General features: G+C 41.3%; 1 protein-coding gene across 1 annotated transcript; it reads left to right on the forward strand.

The window, feature by feature from the left end:
- Nucleotides 1-312: 312 nt before the first annotated feature.
- Nucleotides 313-21,528, forward strand: oacyl (O-acyltransferase like). The gene is made up of 7 exons (XM_048604295.1): nt 313-341; nt 1,874-1,987; nt 3,379-3,508; nt 5,157-5,343; nt 10,168-10,310; nt 21,036-21,134; nt 21,502-21,528. Exons 2-7 carry the CDS (start codon nt 1,887-1,889, stop codon nt 21,526-21,528), a joined length of 687 nt encoding a protein of 228 aa, XP_048460252.1. The 5' UTR covers nt 313-341; nt 1,874-1,886.
- The last annotated feature ends 1,173 nt before the right edge of the window (nt 21,529-22,701 follow it).

The following is a 22,701-nucleotide window of genomic DNA, read 5'->3' on the forward strand; positions in this document are numbered from 1 at the left end:
CTAAGATTTTCTGGAAGCGCCCAGAGAGATAGCCTCAAATTGTTATATGAGAGGAGCAGAAAGTTTCCTCTGATATCTTTGTTGCTGGCTACCTTGGGCTAGAGACTTGGACATTTTAGTCCCCAACTTTAATTCTTCACTGTGCTCAAATTCCACTCCAAATATGATGGAGGATTTTTTGGCTAGGACATTCTGTGAAATTAAAGAAACCATTGCAGATTTAACATGACATAATTTACCAATAAAAAAATATGTTTGCAGTGCATGGGTTGGACATGGTATCTTGCAAATGACTTCCAGTTCTACATCACAACACCGCTTTTCATCTTTCTACTGTACAGGTAAGTTTTATTATTGAGTGGTATGCTGTTTCTGTTATTAAGAAAAAAAATTGAATGCTCAGTGGTTGTTACATTTTGCTCCCTGATTTCCTGATTGCACACCTCTAAGTTGATGGATTTTGAGCACCAAATCAGATACTGGAGTGTTGATCTCAGTTACTTTCCAGGGCTCTATTTACTTAATGTTGGCGATCTCTGGATCAGTTTAAGCCTATAGAGATAACTTGTCAGGGGGAGGCAAAACAAATCACACATAAGGAGTGCTCATAGACTGTCTATTCAGGGGATGGGCAAAGTTATTATATGTAGCTACTTAGAGGTGGCACGGTGGCTCAGTGGTTAGCACTGCTGACTCACAGCACCAGGGGCCTGGGTTTGATTCCACCCTCGGGCGTCTGTGTGGAGTTCGTACTTTCTCCCCCTGTCTGTGTGGGTTTCCTCCAGGGGCTCCGGTTTCCTTTGCAAGCCCAAAGATGTGGAGGTAGGTGCATTGGCCATGCTGAATTGCCCATAGGGTCCAGGGATGTGCAGGCTGGGTGAGTTAGTCATGGAAAATGCAGGGTTACAGGGTGTGATGCTGTTCGGGGATCGGTATGGACTCGATGGGCCAATGGCCTGCTTCCACATTGTGGCGATTCTAAAAACCCAGGAGCCATGGCTCTTGGGTCGATTTTCTAACAAATATGGACACAGATTAAAGAAACAAAACAGTAAAAGATAGGAAACAGAACTGCAGAAACCTCATGAGACAGTGGAGGTCTTGGTTGTTGGTTTGAGAGTTGGTCAATGCATCTTTCCTGCCACCTATTTTTAGGATGCCCTACTCCAATGTGCACCACTCAGGACTTGGCATGCCAGTTCTGTGCCTCCCTTGGGACTGTATACACTCTTCCTAATGTTGGGTCCTTTGCCTTTGAGCCCTCTCATCTCCTTGGACGCTCTCAAGCAGCACAGCAGATGTTTGTTCTATTCCCTGTGTTGTGAGACCTTCCTACAGCTGGTTTAATACCAAAATGGGAGAATGAGGCCCTCAAGGCATTAAATGTTCACCTAAAATTGGCATTAGGAGGTCATCCATGAAGGCAATGGGATCCCACTCACGCATCTTCATGCCTGCTTAAATGGTCAAGATGGGGGAGAGCACAAGATTTGCCACAATTAGTTCTGTTGTAAATTTCTGAAATACGTTTTCATGAACAAGTCTTTCTCGAGTAATCCTTGGTGCTAATGTTAAATTACTCTGTGAAATTTCTTTACAAACTCCAAGAGGTCACAGGAATAATCAAATGGTGATAAAATATTGGGCGATTGGCTGGAAATCGGGCTGAGGGTTTTGATGCTGATGCAGCGGGAGGGTCTGGGAAAATTATCTTTGTTCACTTGATTAGAATTTGTGTGATTTGACCTAGAAAGAATTTCTTCATGGTGTCAATCGGTGATGGAAAATAACTGTCTTTACCATTGCTCACCAAGTTGAGTAGGATCCTCTTATGCTGAAGATCAGACATATTAACTTTTCTGTCTGTGTCCAGGAATAGGTTGTTAATGATTGCCCTTGCAGGATTTCTGTTGTTGACTTGTTTCATTGTCACTGCTTTGATCTCCTGGTTCTTCAAACTGCCAATAGGACTTCACTTTGATTCCAGGTAAGTGTAGAATCTAATGTACTATTATAGGCCTAAGAGTTAATTCTGGACAGATATACACCTAGATATTACTGTCAAAACATTGAAGGATTAAATGTTTGATGAAATGATATGACATTCCTCCATTTGCTAATCAAAGTGATATTCTGTTTGTTTCTTAAGCTATTTTAAAATTTATTCAGAGCTGCTCCTGCTCTGCTGTCACCACTGGGAAGTAGGACAGGATCTGAGATAATTCCTGGCTAACGTGTCCAACAAAGTAGCAGAAGGATGAACATCATACAAATGCATTTAACCACTCAGATCACCAACGACCATTTCCAGGAAATAATCTCAAGCCACAGTCAACATAGGGCAGGGTTAAATGAATAAACAATCCTACAAATTAAGAACAGGCAAAGACCATTCTGCCCCTCAAACCTGCTCCACATTCAAATGATCATGGTTGATCTGATTACGTCACGCTTCCATCTCCCACAAATAACCTTTCACCCCTTGGTAATCAAGAATCTATCTTACTCATTGCTAAAAGGTTTTCCAAACTCTGCTACCACTGTCTTTTGAGGATATTTTGGAGTCACATGATATATACCTCATGTATGAGCTTTTGCTGTCCAGTTTATTCAAATGAGCTGAATTTTTAAGCCCTGATAGGGATGGGCAGGTGTAGAAACTTGTGTCACTTGTCAGCCAGTTCCGAGGCACCATCCTGCTCTCTGCCATTTTCCTGAAGACAGGATGAAGGGTGGGAATGGTGGGGCTACTGAATGACCACGTAAGGTGGGAAAGAGGGCAACCCCTGGAGGTGACATCCTATGACAGGAGGAATATCAAAAGTCTCAGAATATAACTATTTCTCTAGGGGTCCCACTAATGTTGCACCAGAATTTAGATCTTAAAACATTCTGTAAAAGCTCCTCTTTATTGCTGTATCCAGTTCTGGTTATAATGGTGAGAGAATGAGAGTGGGGTTGGGGGGCGGTGGTGGGGGTGGGGGGCGCGGGGAGAGAGAGAGAGAACTAAGCCTCTGATGGGATTCAAAGGAGATCTATGCCACTAATTCCTTGTATCATAAACTCGAAGTGTGAAGAGTGGCTGGAGAAGCCTTGGCCATTTATTTAGTCCTGAAAGGAGATGGCTGAGAAATCATTTCACAGAGTGAATAAGAAATAAAATTTTATGGAAGGTGTAAATCTTGGAAATGACATCAATGTAAACTATAATAGTGTGACAAGTGGACACAGGATCAATCTTGAAGCCATGCATACATGATGATGTTAAAAGTTTGAACAAAACGAGTCTGGATGTTCCCATCATGAATTAATTCGACAACATTGTTTTAATATTCATTCAGCTTTTCTTACTAAATATGACTTTATATTTGTCTTCAGGCTGCTTACACATGAGGTGTACAATGCACAATACTACACAAAGCCTTATTGCCGTTATGGTCCATTTTTAATTGGAATTATGTTGGGCATTTTATTGCATCACAGAGAAACATCTTTGCTGAAAACCAAGGTACTTAGTTTAAGACAAATGAGGTGAAAAACATTAGGAATTGACATTAATGTTGTGTTTGTGTGGTGGTAATGAACTGAAAGCATATATCTGTTTGTAAAGAATTGGAATATTCTTTGTAAGCAAATCACGTAAAGCTGACCTGTAATTGGATATATTTTAAAGCTTAGACAAAAACAGAAATTGCTGGAAAAGCTTAGCAGGTCCGGCAGTATCTGTGGAGAGAAATCAGAGCTAACGTTTCAGGTCAAGTGACCCTTTCTAAGAACTCAAGAGTTTTGATTTTGGAGAGAAATTAAAACTCTTGAGTTCTTAGGAAGGGTCACTTGACCTGAAACGTTAACTCTGATTTCTCTTCACAGATGCTGCCAGACCTGCTGAGCTTTTCCAGCAACTTCTGTTTTTGTTTCTGATTTACAACGTCTGCAGTTCTTTCTGTTTATATTCTAAAGCTTTCTGATTATATGATGTACACAATCCACGTAGACTAGCAGTTTTGAGAATGCAGTCTCAGGGTTTGGCGCAATACTCTAATCCTCCTTCTTTCATTTACAAAATAGGGTTCCAGTAACTTAATGTGCTATGGCATCCTGCGGTAAATCCTCTAAATATCAATAAAAATTGCAAGCAGTAAGTTTGCTGCCTGGATATTGCTGTTCTGCCTAAAAAAAGTACGTAGGCATATAACAGCTAACTCACTAATTTGATGATATGCGTGGATCATTTTAAAATTAAAAATGTCACTGGACAGGATGTAACTCTTCAATTTTGTTCACTTTCCTATATATTTGTTATTTTATCGATATTTCTTTGGTCATTGCTCCTCTGACCTCTACTCAGTTCCAAATGTTACACACTACTCCCATAGTTCATGTATATCCATTTAGTTTCCACCGTGGTCACAGCATCAAATTGCTAAAGTCACCAACACTAGTCTCTGTGATCATTATCTTGGAATGCTATCCTTCCTTGTCTCCTTAACTTTCACCACAAACCACCATTGCCTTTCCTGTATTGCCAACAAATTTGCCATTGCATGGTCAAACACCTACTCATTCTCTTGAAAGAGAAAATTACAGAAATCAAAGTGGGCAAAAATGGTCCAGCATGGCAGGCGTCCCAAGCTACTAATGTAAGTCAGAGGTTAGGTAGCAACATCCATTTAGAATCCTGATAGTCACCATTCATGACTCCTTATGCTTAAACACAGCACCCATTTTAGCAATTATTAACATCCTCTCTGACCTATGAAAGCTCCATTGCACAATATATTATATTTGAAGACCTCATTTGTAGAATAGCCTATCTCTGCCCTGGCAACATTTTCCAGTTGAACGTACCCCGCCTGTACACTTGGATCCTCAAATCTGGTTTTCTGTGTAAGCCTTCTCCCCCTGCTCCTGCAATAGCACCAGAATCTTCAACTGTTTCAGTGACTTCTGGAGCTCTTCCTTAAACCTTTCCGTCTCACAACCTCCCTATGCGCTTTCCTGAAATCTTCCTTGTGATCAAACCTTCAGCAATCTGCTCTAATACTCTCATAAAGGCTCATCCTTCTTCTGTGTAACGTTCCACCGCGTGTTGATTTATGTTCAATGGAAATTATCATTACTGCTTATTAACAACAGTGAAATACTTTCTTTTCCAGGCTTCTGTTCTTGCTGGTTGGCTGTGCTGTCTGGCCACAATGACTGCTGTGATAGCATTTGGATATGCACTAGATGGCTCAATTGAATACTACTCTGTCCTTCCTGTGCTGTACCAGGCACTTCACAGATCTGTATGGGCTGCTGCAGTTGGGTGGATCATACTTGCATGTGAAGAAGGATATGCAGGTATAGTTCTTTAGTAGCTGTGAATTTCAAACAGCCCTTGGAAAATTTTACAATTGTCGAATCCCACACTAGGCTTTTCAAAGATGCATTCAGATTTTCTGTTTTGATTCACTCGACAACATCTGTGACTCCCTGCAAGGCAATCTGGCAGAGACCTTAACTCCAAAGGAACAAGAGTGAGTCCATCTGAATGATACTGATACACCTCCTGGCAATTATATTGAGTTGCAAACAGAATTGAGGACAGATTGCGTTGATATAGCACTTCACTGCAAAATATATCTGAAAGAAATATTTCAGAGTCAAAGCTGAGTAGATGAGAAGAAATAATTAAAATTTTTCTGAAATTTTTGAGGCAAGTTGTAAAAGCACAAGGGTTTTAAGGAAGGAATTTTCAAGCGCAGGCTCAGTGTATTAAAAACAGAGTTCAGGGAGGTGTGTTTAGAAGGAAGTTACAATGTGATGATAGGGTATCGACATGAAGGGTGTTTAAAACCACATTGATTGACTGATATCCAATCTCGGATGAGCTACAATCTCCTCCATCTAAAAACTGCAAAGACTGAGGCCATTTTTAATTGCAGCTAGCTCTGTGGGTTTGGACTGATAATTGTGCCTATCCAATTGATCAACCCTTGTGGGTTGTAACACAGCTTTCTAAGAGTTACTGAATCACAATCAAGAGCAGTAACGTTAGGGATTTCCATTTTCCTAGTTCAGACATGCTGAGGGTTATCTCTTCCCATCTTGGCTGTGACCTTCCAAAACCAAACGTTAAACCTCATAGTCTTCTGGATTGTCTTCATACCAGGTAGAAATATAGTAACAGAACCAATTGCACCTGTCTTTCTACCCTAAAGTTTATATCATGTAGATTCTAGGAAGGCGGTGAATTAACACAATCTTCCATAAATCCTGTCAGGCTACACAGTTTATACCAGAATCTGAAATCAATCTATTCTAATTGATAGAGTTTACAATTGTGGCAGCTATGCTATGTTTCACTACAGAGAATCTCTAACTATCAGTAGTGAGCTATGCACTGACAGCCATCATCAGGACAGTGAAAGGTTAGAAAACAGTTTTAAACCAGAATAATTTTATGTGAAGTTGTTGTATTCATATTTTTTTCTCTCAGAAAATATGGTTTTAATGCATTTTTAAAAAAGAAACATGAATCAATAAGAAATATGCTAATCAACTGACCTATTAGGGAAAACAATTTCTCATCTGTTCTTAAATGGGAGCTAAGCAATGTGTACAAATGTGGTACCTGTCACAATCAGATTATACCTAGAAACCAGCCAATGTCTGATGCATTCCACTTCTATGTAAACTTCTACTGAATGCCCACAGCCTTTATTGTCAGCTTTAAAGTCACACCCTGTTTTGGACTCTTTGCGATGGTAAAGAATGGAACTTGTGTGTACTCCATAAACTGACTGTGTAGTGCAAAGGCTTTAATAAAATGACAGGATTACTTCATTAATGAGTGGGCCCGTTTTAGTTGGGTTTTTTTCTACTTCACTAAGATGTGTGCAAATTAGGACTACCACAGTGCAGGTGAGGAATTCTAGTAGCTTGTCACTTGCAGGAACATGAGTAATGCAGAAACAAATAGGTGCAGTAATCCCTTAAATCACTCTCACAGGTGAGACTTTTACTTTTATGCTACAATCCTGTCAGGGACTAATATTTTTCTCTGGTTAAAGTGCACAAAGGGAAATCAAAGGCACTTAGAGAATGAAAATATGAGATTTCACAGTTTTGAACAAACCAAACTTTACTACACAATGTTAGAAAAGTAAGATTATTTACTATGTCTGTATGTGGATGTATATAAATCTCAGACTAAACAATTGGGATTAACAGGAGGCAATTATTGAATGGCAGACATATTGTGGTCTAACACCCCACAGATTGGAGTTTAAATGGTTGATACAGCCAAAGCTGAATCTACCTGAACATTACTGGTAACGAGTCACCAAATCTCATTACAACTTTGTCTCCTATGTAGGCATTTCCAATTCTCATTTTCGAAGAGTTAGCCCTGGAACATGTGATTTTTTTTTTGGTTTGATTTCTTCCAATGAGAATGCATTCCATTGAATTTCCAAGACTGCATTCTGGGACCCATCAGCAAAACATTTTTGAAAACGTTGAAATTCTTCATGGCAATACCTCTATCAATCAGAGTCCACTTGCCGACCAATCAGCACTCTCCTCTCTTGCGCTACCAATGTTGGTTTGCCTATGAATTTGTATTCTTGTGAAATGTCCTGTTAAAAAGTTAAAAGTTAAAAAGCTTTAACAATATGTGTTTTTCAGTAGCCCTCAAGTTCTGTGCAATCAAACTACTTGTAAATATTTAATTGTTTTCCAAGTTTTTTTAGCTGTATTATTTATTTGTAATTCTTAAACAAACTGCAATGAATAATCAAGGTGAACAGTCAAAACCTCTAGCATAGGAGAACAGCAAAGCTAAAAAGATGAGGAGGAATAAAGTAGCAAATTGAGAAATAGGGATGTTAAAATTTGAATGTCTGTAACTTGTTAAAAAAAAAGGGAGGCTGAAAAATGGAAGTTGAATCATTCTGAAACCCTTAGAAAGACTTAAACCAAAGTCTTCAATGGCAGTAAGAGAAGGAGGAAGAGTTCTTGGAGTGACACATTTGAAATTTAGGTGCAACATGAAAGGAAAGCGCAGATGAGCAATAACCATAGTAAAATAAATGAATTTAAGATAGAAGCACGAGAGAGAGAGAGAGAGGCGAAAGAGCAATTAATTGTCAACTTGCAATTCTTGCATCTTATCAAAGAGAACTGTATTAAAATGACCATAGATACAAAATGAGTATTCAACTTGGGACAAATTTTGGCTTCATTTCTTCTTCATGCATGGCACATGCACAAAATACAAATTCTGAAGATGATGATAATATGTTATGTACTTTTATCACATGAATATCTTCAGTCTGGATGGCTGGATTCTTATTTATTCAAAGGAGGGAACCATTAAGATGGATATGAAGAGTTCATACCACTGAAAGCATAGTTCCCTTTGTCAAAGGCTGTAGAATTAAAGGACACTCTCATTTTAAAAGGAAGTGGATAACCCCCATAAAGGAGTAAAAGGGCTATTAGGTAGTCAATCAAGATTAACGCACAGGGGTGGCATGGTGGCTCAGTGGTTAGTACTACTGCTTCACAGCACCAGGGACCTGGGTTCAATTCCAGCCTTGGGTGACTGGAAGTGTGGAGTTTGCACAATCTCCCCATATCTGTATGGCTTTCCTTCGGGTGCTCCGGTTTCCTCCCACAATCTAAAGATGTGCAGGTTAGGTGGATTGGCTATGCTAAATTGTCTGTAATGTCCAGGGATCTGTAGGTTGGGTGAATTCACCATGGTAGGTGTGGAATTACAGGGATAGCATAGTGGTCTGGGTCAGGGTGGGATGCTCTTCAGAGGGTTGGCATGGACTCGATGGGCTGAATGGCCTGCTACTACACTGTAGAGATTCTATCATTCTATGAAATCTGCAAGACTAGAGGCACCGCCAAGGGAAATGAGGTCAGTTCCAAGCACCCTCAGTGAATCTTGCTTTTGGAATTCCTGGTGTTGGCAAAAGCAATTGCCTCAAGGCAGCTGAGGACCACGGTTCACACCATGTGAAAGGAAACAATATTAACAAGTGCTTCTGCTTCTGATTGCCAACCAGTGACATCAGCTGGAAAATAGACAATAGAATTGGACATTCCCACAAAGAATAGAAGACCAACATGTTCTGCCTCAGGTAGCAGAGGGCTAATGACGCTACAAAATTGTGTTTCAAGAAGAGTCAGCATAACAGGAGAAGAGGGAAGAAAATCTAAGGTAGAAGAAATGAAAAAAAAAAGACTTGGGACCTTATTTTGTCAAACATTCTGCAAAGTTAACTCCAATCTCATCTTGCCTTGACTAACAAGGGAGTCAATAGTTGGCAGCACGGTGGCTCAGTGGTTAGCACTGCTGCTTCAGGGACCTGGGTTCGATTCCACCCTCAGGTGACTGTCTGTGTGGAGTTTGCACATTCTCCCCGTGTCTGCGTGGGTTTCCTCCAAATGCTCCGGTTTCCGCCCACAGTTCAAAAATGTGCAGACTAGGTGTATTGGCCATGCTAAATTGCCCGTAGTGTTCAGGGATGTGTAGATTAGGTGGGTTTATAGGGGGATGGATCTGGGTGGGATGCTCTGAGGGTTGGTGTGGACTTGTCAGTCTGAAGGACCTGTTTCCACACTGTAGGGTTCTATGATTGATTGATTGAGTAGCCGAGGTAGGTGGGAAGTGGAATTGAGGCCATAATCAGATCAGGCATGATATTATTGAATAGCAAAGTCAGTTTGAGGAGCCAAATGACCTATTCTTGCTCCGACTTCATATGGTTCTTATTTATCTTCAATCATTCAGAATACCTTCAAGCTGGGAAGGGTTTGGTTAACTCAGTTGGCTGGACAGCTGGCTTGCAATGCAGAGTGATGTCAACAGCGTGGGTACAATTCCTGCAACCCAGCTAAGGTCACCCAGAAGGACTCTCCTGCTCAACCTTGCCCCTCGTCTGAGGTGTGATGACCCTCAGGTTAAACCACCACCAGTTGTTTATCTCTAATGAGAGCAGGTCTCTAGTCCTCTGCAAGTGACAACTTTAATTCAATTTGGAAATAAATTACATTGTTCAATAAGGGATGAAAATCAGTGTGTGTAATTGGTAGTCTACAATTCATTGAAACCCTGGGCTAAATTCTATACAACGTTCTAATTGAAATTTTTATTAATTTTCCCCTTAGGTTTTATTCAAAGTTTGCTATCCAGCAAGTTATGGATCCCACTAGCCAATCTCAGTTATGCCTGTTTTCTAATACATCCTGCTGTCATAGAATTGTATAATGGGCTGCAGGAGACGCTCCTTCATTACACAGACATCAACATGGTGAGTAATCCCAGAATTTCCCTTCATTTAATTCTAGGAATATCCAAGCATAGTCATTGTGAGCCTGCAGCAGAACAAGACAAAGGCTGGGTGAGTATAATGCATGTATTGTTGGAAATTTGGTTCAAAGTGGAAATATAGTGCAAAGGGAGATAAAGATACTTTAACAAGGGTTTTCTGGAAGAAGTAAACTCTTCAGAGTGAAGGGTGAATGGGAGATTTGAAAAGGTGTGGATTGAGATGCCGATGTGTAATGAGACTAGTAATGGAATGAGGTCACAAACCACAGCATGAACCATGTGCAGGGAAAGAAGCTGATAGCTGAATAGGACTGGTGAACATTTCTAACCTTTAAAGTAAACGTAAGGTCTTCAGTTTCTGTTTAGGTCTCCAATGTCTTTCTTTTCTTTTTCTTAAAAATAACTGCCTCCGATGTGCTGGACACCTTGATGCCATCCGAACTTGCCACAAAAGGTAAGTAAGGTTAATGTTAAAAATAAGCAGATAAAAAGGCAAAGATAAAAGCTGGTAGAGTAGATGATCTTTGGGCTCCTGGGCTCAAGAGGCCACATACTTTGCTGATACTCCGCAACAATCTTGAAATCTAGTAATGTTCGAGATGCTCTTACTGAAAGTTTGCAGCTGACACATGTGTTTTTGAAGCCAGATGTATTTGGTCTGGATCACATTGGTGTCCAGCAGTTTCCACATACTGCAGTAGCAGCACATCATCCATCCTACCATCACATCTTTTTGAAGCCACTCTGCCTACCCAAACAGACCATTGCACCCAATAAAGAGAAGGAGCAGTGCCAGCAGCTTGTTTCTGGGTTTGGGTCTGAGCCCTTTCCCTCGCTGCACTATAAGTTAACTCAAATCCTATAGTGATGGTAGGATGGATGATGTGTTGCTATTGCAGTATGTGGAAGCTGCTGGACACCAATGTGATCCAGAGTGAATACATCTGTAAGTGTTTTGAGCTTGAGGAACTTTGGATCTGATTTGAGCTGGAGTCTGAGCTGCAATCATGGTGCTGCATCAGAGAAGGGAAAAGTGACCTGGACACTTCTCTCCAGAGGGCAATCCTACCCCTCAGACTGGGTAATTCAAAATTGGTCTGTGATCAGGGACAGGAAAGTGTGACTGCAAGTGAGGCAGATATAAGGGTTAGTATTGAGGAGACTTGAACTCTGCAACTGTCAAACTGTTAAACAACAACAGGAAGATACAGCACGCCTCAACACACTTGTCACATTACCATACATCAAGAACATATCTGAACTGACCACAAGACTCCTAGGCCACTGGGCATCAGAGTGGCACACAAACCTATATCAACCTATGCCACCTGCTAACAAGAACCAAAGACCCTTTACCCACTATGGACAGAACCAACGTAATGTACAAGATTTCATGCAAGGACTGCGACAAATGTTACCTTGGACAGACAGGAAGGAAACTGGCTACGTAAATACGTGAATACCAGCTAGCAACCAAAAGACAAGACCAATAGTCACTCATCTCCATACATACAGGCAAGAAGGACCACCAGTTCAATTGGGACTTCAGGATCCGAGGACAAGCCAAACAGAGACAAGCATGGGAATTCCTAGAGGCCTGGTTCTCCACCAAGAAGGCTATCAATAAACACATAGAATTAGACCCTATACACACAACACTGCAAAGAAAAACCAGAAATGAGGTAATCAACTGCAACAGACCCCGGAATTTAAATTGGAAGTGGGAAAATACAACAACGCTTTATCGGAGGCTGCACTGATAATGTTACCCAGCAGGGTAGTGAAATGTCTGCAAGCTAATGAACCAGCTCAGCAAGTGAACCAACCACGACATCCACAACCCGAGCTACAAATCTACTCAAGAATATTAGTTAAATGATTCTTGTAAGCTGTATGGATGAGAGGGGGAACTGCAGTGAGGTTAAGCTTGCTGATCATGGCATCTTGACAGAGGGAACCATTTAAGTAGAGGGAATGAAATAGGAATATCATTGTGGTAGGAGACAGTATAAACATGGCAAATATAATTAGGGGATAATTATTGTTTCCACCTGTCTTGAGAGGGAGTCATGAAGGCTGCGTTGCTTAGTCAGTGCCAGAGTTAAGGATACCTATTTCTTTGGGGCTGGAGAAGAATTTGAAGAGAGGAAGGGAAGGACCCAATAGTTATTGTCCATGTTGGTACCAATGACATTAATAGAAGTAGGAAGGAGGTTTTGGTGAAGTGAACAATTAGGAGCTAAATTAGAAAGGGCAGCATGGTGGCTCAGTGGTTAGCACTGCTGTCTCTCAAGCACCATGGACCTGGGTTAGATTCCACCCTTGAGTGACTGTCTGTGTGGAGTTTGCACATTCTTCCCGTGTCTGTGTTGGTTCCAGTTGGGTGCCCTAGTTTCCTCCCACAGTCCAAAGGTGCGCAGGTTAGGTAGATTGGTCATGCTAAATTGCCCATAGTGTTCAGAGATGTGCAGGCTAGGTGTGTTAGCCAAAGGAAATGCACGGATAGGGTAGGGGGATGGGGATGGGTCTGGGTGGGCTGCTGTTCGGAGGCTTGGTTGGTGTGGACCCTTTGGGCCGAATGGCCTGTTTCTACACTGCAGGTGTTCTATGGAGAACCTCCAAGGCAATAAACTCTGGATTACAACCTGAGCCACAGACAAAATGGGATACAGCAGACAAAGTCAAGGAATTAACTATGTGCCTCAATGATTGGTATGAGTGGGTGGGTTTTCATTCACGGAGTCCTGGCACCTGTACTGGGCTGAGAGTGAGCTGCCCTTGTAAGATAGGATTCATTGAACCAAAAAGGAAAATTTAGGGAACAAGAGAAAAAAATTCATGTCCTCGAACCCACAACTAATGTTTCAGCCTGACATTGTGTCAGTAATTTTGCCACAGAATCAGAAAGTTTTGGCTTCAAGCTCCATTCCAGAGACTTGAGCACAAGATCTAGACTGGTACTTGTATAGTACTGAGGGAGTGCCGCACTGTCAGAGGGTCAGTGCTGAGGGAGTGCCGCACTGTTGGAGGGTCAGTGCTGAGGGAGTGCCGCACTGTCAGAGGGTCAGTGCTGAGGGAGTGCCGCACTGTCAGAGGGTCAGTGCTGAGGGAGTGCCGCACTGTCGGAGGGTCAGTGCTGAGGGAGCGCCGCACTGTCAGTGGGTCAGTGCTGAGGGAGTGCCGCACTGTCAGAGGGCCAGTGCTGAGGGAGTGCCGCACTGTTGGAGGGTCAGTACTGAGGGAGTGCTTCACAGTCAGAGGGCAGTATTGAGGGAGTGCCGCACTGTATGAGGGTCAGTGCTAAGGGAATGCCACATTTCAGAGGATCAGTACTGAAGGAACACTGCACTGCCGGAAGGTCAGTGCTGAGGGAGTGCCGCACTGTCAGAGGGTCAGAATGGAGGTAGTGCCGCACTGTTGGAGGATCAGTACCGAGGGAGTGCTGCACTATAAGAGAGTCAGTAATGAGGAAATGCTGCACCATCAGAGGGTCAGTACTGAGGGAGTGCTGCACTGCAAGAAGGTAATTACTGAGGGGGTGTTGCAATGCTCGAGGTGCTTTCTTCATCGTGCAGAGGCCCCAGTTGATGTAAAAGATCTCACAAATTTATTTGACAACAAATTGGCAGTTTTCCTGATGCCCGGGCCAGCAATTATTCATCAATCACTGCAACTAAAAACAGGTTGAGCTGATTGGTGATTGGTGCCCTTGCTGGGCATAAATTACAGCAACAACTGCATTTCAAAAGTAGTTTGTTGACTGCAAAACACCTTGAGATGTCCTGAGGTTGTGAGAGATGGTATTTAATTACAACTTGTTTATTTGTTTCCAATAATTTTGTTTATAACGTGCGTGGACATTGAGTGAGAGCAATATTCTGTTTACCTGCACCCCTCCCAATGTAAATGAGCATAAAATGAAGACCGTATAATAATAATATTAATTTAAACAATGACCATTCTTTTGATTTTTAAAACATGTTAATTTCTAAGCAATTAAAGAAAAATTTATCAGGATATATGATAAATTCCTGATAAATTTGGATCTGGATTGTTGATTTGATTCGCACAACTCCCCCTGATATCGGTATCAATGGTAAAAGGGATTATGGAAGTTTTCAACTCAAATGGCTTTCAGTGCAACTTGCCTTTTCACAGTCTTTTGCACTAGCTGTAAAGTCATTGTACTACCCATTAAACTGGTTACACCCCTGAGGTAAAGAAATCACCGCTGGCAATTTCCCTAATTACTGCAACTTCATCTTCTGCAACTCTTCAAAAGTCCCCAGACTTAAAGTTGGAACTTTCAGCGGAAAGACCATACTGGGTATGTTATAAATTTTTTTTAAAAAATGAATAACCTATAATGCCCCAAAATAAATAGAATATTATTTTATACATTTTTGAAAATAATTTTCAGTAATTTAAAAACAGGTTACTCACAGCAGGTGTTTTGACATTGTGATTTACAATGTTTATTATGAACCCATTTGCAGTTATAATCAAAATGTCTCAATGTTACCACTCATATATATGAAGAGATACTATTTAAAGACAATGCTGACTTAAATTATGTTTTAAAATGCTGCCATATTGTGCTGGTTGACAGTTGGTTTGTTTACTGTGATATTTAAGTAAATTTGAGTTGACATAAACATTTTGTGGGGTGGTAGAGACATGAAATTGTTTCTAAAACAGGTACAATTTTGAATGAGGAACTTACTCCAGGGTTACAGGTTTATAGAAACTTGAAGTTTTGAAAAAAAAACATCATCCTAGACCTACGACCCTCGGTGTTATGTAATGCCTGGATAAAAGCTATTCCTTTCAGTAGTTTTTTTCTAATATTTTGTATCATGAATATCCTCAGAGCTGCATTTTCATCATTGTTGGATTTACAATCAGGATTTTCACTACTCTTCCAGTAAAATTACAATGACAGAGTTGGCACAGTACTGAATGAATTCCCAACTTAATAATCGACACACTACATGGACATTAACTTGTCCATGTCATTTCTTCAAAAGGAATGACTAATTATTCAACTTTTATGCCAATAATATTTTCCTCTTCTTTCCTCTTCCTAGCTTTACCTCTTCATAGGTCATACAGTTTTGGCACACATTCTAGGACTGGTGCTATGCATACTCATTGAAAATCCTGTTCAAATGTTAAGAAAATACTTCTGATGATCCAGTTCTAGAGAGCTCCAATCACGTCTTCAATACATCCTCACCTGAAGATCCAACTTTTTGATTTTGTCTTCAAGGCTGTGGTGGACTGAAATATTGAATCTTTAAGGCCCAACTTTTAAAGAACATCTCATTCTTTGATGGCATAAGCAAAGATAATTTTTAACACTTCTGTACTCTCTGAGACTGTTTAAGAAAAGGTGATCACAAGGTATATTTAGCACGAGGTTCATGTCTTAGTCCTGGTCTTATTGTCTTAGAACAGTTTTGCTTGAGGTGCATGTCACTCATTTGAATTCATTTGTTATTGCAACACAGATCAGGATTGATTTTTATGTATGTGACTTGTTATATGGTGATTTTCTTTAAAATTTACTGCATGGAAAACTTTTTTATAAGCTTTGAATAATAGCCTTATGGAAACCACTCGTGAATAAAATTGCTGCTTTAGATGTAGAAACATGGATAATGAGAAACTGATTCCTGTTCATTGGACATTTGATACTGTTACTCAAAAAACTCATGTAATATATGTGTGTGTATATAAATGGATATATATGCTACAGTTATAAGCAATGAAATCAGGCCAAACAGCTTCACACTGTATACGAATGTAGTTCTACCCTTTCATGAAGTTTACTCCAGATGAATGCTTCCTCAAATTATTTCCCAATAGGATTCCAATTTCATAGATCATAGAAAATCCCTACAGTGTGGAAGCAGGCTGTTTGGACCATCGAGTCCACTCTGACCCTCCAAAGAGCATTCCGCCCTGACCAATGGGTCCACCCTGTCCCTGTAACCCTGCATTTCCCATGACTAATCTATCGAGACTGCACATTTCTAGACATTATGTGCAATTTAGAACAGCCAATCCATCTAACCTGCGCATCTTTGGACTGTGAGAGGAAACTGAAGCGCCCAGAGGAAACCCACGCAGAATGGGGAGAATGTGCAAACTCCACACAGACAGTTACCTGAAGACAATTACCCGAGACAGTTACCTCGAACCAAGTGAGGCAACAGTTTTAACCCGTGAAAATTAACGCAATCCCAGATGCCAACCAAACCAAAACAACATAAAACATGATAGTAATATTTAGCATGTAATTATTAAAGCTTTGTATGATGAGGAAGGAGAGGTCACATCCAGAGTAAAACATGCCTCAGTAACTATATAGTTTGGGAAATTTGGGGGCAACATGGGAATTCAATGCAGAGGGGAAAAGAGGTGCCTTTTTCTTGTTTCTTTTTGGCTCATAGTTTGTAAGGTTTATTTTATTAACTGGACAAATTGAAGGTCAGGATTAAGGGCCCAGCACAAAACATCACAGGAAAACTGTAAGTTTGTTGATAGCTCATAACTACTAATTTGATGATCTATTATAGATTACTTTCAGATTAAAGGTAGGTGGGGGAAATATTTACAGGCTACAAACTAAAAGACAAATATAAAAGTTTTAAAATTAAAATTAAGAACTAAGTAATTAAAATAGACATGCTGGGTTAGGCGATGTGTTATATCTGCATGATGTGGGAGTTGGTGGACCCCATTGTGGTTCACAGTGACCACATCTGTCCTGTTGGTGTTGGTTGCCTGAGGAACTCCAGCTCAGAATTTGCTGAAATCTGAGCTTCAAACAGTGTGACACATCAGGGCCAAAATCAAAAGCCACACAACACCAGGTTATAGTCCAACAGGATTATTTAAAATCACAGGCTTTCAGAGTACTGCTCTGTCATCAGGTGGATGCCATGACCTGGTGTTGTGTGACTTTTGACTTTGTCCACCCTAGTCCAACACCGGCATCTCCACATCACACATCAGGAAGTGGGAGAATTACCTGGCCGGTGTTTCAGGAGGCAGTCATACCCGTTAGATTAACTACCTCGAATTTGGTCACTCGTCAGGAACAGGAGGATGTGACCACCAGCGGGGCATGTAGAGGGATCCAGGAGGTACTGCTGAAGGACACTCACCCTTAAGCTTGTCTAACAGGTTTGAGATTATTGCTCCCTGTGTGGATGAGAGTGAGTCTGTAGGGAGGATGAGCAAACTGACCATAGCACCATGGCATAGGGAGTCATTCAAGAGGCGGGAGAAAAGAGAAATGTAGTTGTAATCAGGGATAGTGTAGTCAGGGGAATAGACACTGTTCTGTGTGGCCAGGATTGAGAGTCCCAAAGGCTGTGTTGCCTGCCTGGTGCCTGGATTCAGGATATCTCATCTGAGCTGCAGAGGAACTTGGAGTGGGAGGGGAAAGATCCAGTTGGTGTGGTACACGTAGGTTCCAACAATATAGGTAGAAAGAGGAAAGAGGTTCTGCTGAATGAATATGAACAACTAGAAGCTAAATTAAAAAGCAGAGCCAAAAAGGTAATAATCTCCAGATTACTATCTGAGCCATGAGCAAATTGGCACAGGGTCAACAAGCTTAAAGATGTAAGCACATGACTGAAAGATTGGTTTGGGAGAAATGGGTTTGAAATCATGTGATATTCGCATCAGTACTGGGAAGGAGGGAGCTATTCTGATGGGATGGGCTCCACCTGAATCATACTTCAACTTTAGGCACAGCAGATAAGCAACTACTATGAGAAGGAGGGCAGTCAATGCAGGACTGAAGGTGTTGTACTGAAATGCACACAACACACAAAACAAGGTAAATGAGCTTGTAGCACAGATTGAAATTGGTGGGTATGATGTTGTGGCTATCACAGAGATGTGGCTGCAAGGGGATCAGGGCTGGGAACTGAATATCAAAGGATACATATCCTATCAAGAGAACAGGCAGATGGTCAGAGGGAGCATAAGAAATTAAATGAAATTGATAGCGAGAAGTAATATAAAGTCAGAAGATGTAGAATCTGTGTCGGTAGAGTTGAGGAACCAGACAAGAGAAATGACACTGATTGGAGTTGTGTACAAGCCTGCTGACAGTAGTCAGGATGGGGGGAAGAAATCAAATCAGGAGATGGAAAAGGTATGTAAGAAAGACACAAAAATCATGGGGGACTTCAATACGCTGGTGGACTGGGTAAATCAAGTCAGGAGTGAATCCCAAGAAACAGAATTTGTGGAACATCTACGTGACTTTTTTTTGAGCAATTTGTGGTCAAGCCCATGAGGGAATAGGCAGTTCTGGATTTCGTGGTGTGTAATGAGGCAGACTTGATTAGGGAGCTAAAGGGGAAGGAACCCCTAAGGGGCAATGACCACCATATGATAGAATTTACCCTGAAGTTTGAAAGGGATAAAATTGAATCAGATGTAACAGTACTACAATTGAGTAAAGATAAAGACATGAAGGAAGAGCTGGCCAGGGGAGCCTAGAAGGGAAGATAGTGCAGCAGCAATGGCTGGAGTTTTTGGGTTTGATTTGTAGGCACAGCAGAAAATCATTCCAAGGAAGAAGAAACATACTCACGCGAAGATGCGGAAACCACAGCTGACACGGGAAATCAGGCACAGCATAACAGCAAAATAAAAAACATACAATGTGGTGAAGATTAGTGGGAAGCCAGAGGACTGGGAAGCTTTTAAAAACAAGAAGAGGATAACTAAAAGAGCAAAAAGGGGGTAGAAGATGAAATTTGACAGTAATGTAGCTAGCAATGTGGAAGAAGACTGCAAGAGTTTTTTTTAGGTATCTAAAAGGTACGGGAGAGGCAAGAGTGACATTGGACCACTGGAAAATGAGGCTGGAGAAGTAGTAATAGGGAACAAAGAAATATCAGAGGAACCGATTGGGTGCTTTCCATCAGTTTTCAAAGTGGAAGACACCAGCAGCATGTCAGAACATCAAGAGAGTCAGGGACAGGGGTGAGTGTTGTGGCCATCACTAGGAGAAAGTGCCGGGCAAGCTCAATGGTCTGAAGGTGAATAAATCACCCAGACCAGATGGAGTAAAGTTCTGAAGGAGATAATTGAGGAGATTGTGGAACCATTGTTGGTGATCTTTTAGTAAATCCTGGAGTCAGGGAGGATCGCAAAGGATTGAAAATTGGCTAACATAACACCCTTGTTTAGGAAGGGAGGAAGGCAGAAAACAGGAAACTATAGGCCAGTTAGCCTGATCTTGATCGTAGGTAAGATTTTAGAGTCCATTATTAAGGATGAGATTGTGGAGTACTTGGAAATGCATGGTAAAATAGGGCTGAGTCAGAGCAGCTTCATCAAGGGGACATCATGCCTGGCAAATCTGTTGGAATTCTTTGAGGTGGTAATGAGCAAATTAGACAGAGGAGAGCCAGTGGACATGATCTATTTGGATTTCCAGAGGACCATTGACTAGGTGCCACACCGAGGCTGCACAATAAGATAACGGCCCATGGTGCTAGGGGCAAAGCACTGGCATGGTGAGAGGATAGGCCGAATGGCAGAAAGCAGAGAGTGGGGATAAAGGGGTCTTTTGCTGGATGGCAACTGGTGACAAGTGGAGATCAGCAGGCGTTGGTATTGGGACCACAACTATTCACTTTATGTCTTAATGATCCCGATGGAGGAACATAGGGCATTGTTGCTAAGTTTGCAGATGACACAAAGATAGGGGGAGGGACAGGTACTGTTGAGGAAGCGGGAGGATGCAGAAGGACTTGGACAAGTTAACAGAGTGGGCAAAAAAGTAGCAAATGGAATACAATGTGACAAAGTGTGAGGTTATGCACTTTGGTAGGAAGAATAGAGACGTAGACTATTTTCTAAGTGGGGAAAGGCTTTCAAAATCTGAAGCTCAAAGGAACTTAGGAGTCCTAGTTCAGGGTTCTCTTAAAGTTGACATGCAGGTTCAGTTGGCAGTTAGGCAGGCAAATATAATGTTAGCACTCTCAGATCTTTCCCTCTCTGCCTGCTCCTTTGTATGTTCTGCTCATAAGCAAATACCACTGTCATTGTTATTTACAAAACTATACCAGCCATGTTCTTTCTTGCTCTAGTGGTCAGCAAAAGCCTCCAAGTTAGTCCAGTAGCTCATGAGCATCATAAATGGGCCAAACGATCTGCTTATGTGCATTAGATTTAGAGTATGGAATCTTCTCAGTATTGTTTTTAAACGGGACCACATATGGCTCCTGGATCTGATGGTCTCCAAGTTGTACCGTCTGCATGATCTTCTGGGAACTGGACAGTTTACAGGATTCTTCTGGGAGCCCCTTCCAATTAATGGCAGTGGGTGACCTGCACAGCTGACAGGATCAGTCAGAATGCCCAAAGATATATGTGGCCAGGGTCCCACTTGGGGCAGTGGGCACTGCCAATGCAGGAGGTGACACCTCAAGATGGAGGTATCCTACAGCAATGACCTTCTGGTGCTCGCAGCTACAGGGGAAGGGAGTAAAATTAAAGGAGCATTCACTAATGCCAGCCTGATACTGGCTGCTGCCTCCTGGTACCTGATGGGTTTCCGAATTTGCATGGGGGCTCACCCAATGTTCGGAAATCCCAGCACTGTCACCAATTTGCCCTCAAGTGGGCACTTAATTGCTCATAATTAGCTACTGTTGTTGCCATTCAGGTGGATGCCAGTCAGATTCGAGCAAAACTGCTTCGAGTTAGGAACAAATCAACATTACAAATTCCCTGCAAGTTGCCTGTCATCAACCTTCAAAGGCACGTAATTAACTACAAACATTTTGTGATGTCCAGTCATGCCAAGTGCTCTATAAGTCCAACTCTTTCATTTTTAAAAGCTGTCTCTGCATGATTGATAAGATTCTGTCCAATCTTGATGCCACACTAGATTTGTGCATTTATTTTTCTCCAATATATTGAAACTGTTATATCAATAAATACCTTTCATTCACAATCCTAGACAACATAACATATGACTTGTCAAACCAGGCAATGAATGCTTTGCAGTCTTTGACAAATGTTGTCTGAAAACCTCAGCTTTGATTAAAACAATAAGAAAGATATTTTCTTGGCCATTGTCAATGCCTCCTTGTGATTGTGATTCTTTTTCAGTTCCCTTCCTTTTACAGCTGAACCTCAGAACTCTGATTCTGTAAGTTTGAAAGCCAAGGGCCCAATCCCCATGGTCAGATCCTGACTTTCACTTCTGATTCTTATTGCCGTCTTAAGGCTAGGGGCCTATTTCCCATATGGGTGCTGTTGTGCTTTTGACAGAGTATTCCATCTGTGACCTAACTAATGTTTTAAAAAGTAATAACAAGATTTCCTTACTCCTATACTCTACACCCCAGATAATGAAAGCAAGCATCCTGTGTGCCTTCTTCATCACTCTGTCTCCCTATGCTGAGCTCTTCAGAAATTTATGGACTTGTACACCAAGGTGCCTTTGTTACTCAGTACTTCCTATGGACCTATGATATATGGTATATATCTTTCCATTTATTAGAACTCCTACAATGCATCACTTCACACTTAACAGGAATAAATTCCATCTGCCAATGTTTGTCCCAATTTAACAACTGATCAATATCAGACTGTAGCCTAAGACCATCCTTTTAGCTATCAGCAATATTACCAATTTTTATGTAATCTGCAAATTTTACTAGTTATACCTTCTACATTCATATCTAAGTCATTATTGCATGTAAAAAGCAACAAGGGTCCCAGCAACAAATCTGTGGTACACCACTGGTCATAGAGTTTCAATCACAAAAACCATCACCCTTCGACTCCTTTTTGTATGCTAATTTTGGATACACTTTTCCAGCTTGCCTTGCATACCATGGGATCTTATCTTTTAGAGTAGCCTTCCAAATGGCATCTTATCAAAAGCCTTACTAAAGTCCATGTAAGCTGCATCAACTGCATTACCCATAATATCATATTTAGTCACCTTTTCAAAAAAAAACTCAACTAAATGAATTACCCTGTAACAAATCTGCGCTGACGATCTCTGATCAATTACCGTCTTTTCAAGAATTTTTTAATCCTGTTCTTCAGAACTTTTATCCAATAATTTCCCTATCATAGATATCAGACTAACTGCTCTGTAATTACCTAATCTTTTCCTGCTGCTCTTGTTCACCAAAGGAACCACATTAGCCATCCTCCAGGCATCTAGCACTTCTTCTGAGGCCACTGAATTGTTAAACATCTCCACCAGGGCCCCAGCAATCTCCTCCCTTTCCTCCTATAGCAGCCTGAGAAACATCTCATCATGTTTCAGGGATTTATGCACCTCTATGTCCATTAAATTATCTAGTATCTCC

This window comes from Rhincodon typus, chromosome 1 (assembly GCF_021869965.1).
Source record: "Rhincodon typus isolate 14 chromosome 1, sRhiTyp1.1, whole genome shotgun sequence".
Taxonomy (NCBI): Eukaryota; Metazoa; Chordata; class Chondrichthyes; order Orectolobiformes; family Rhincodontidae; genus Rhincodon; species Rhincodon typus.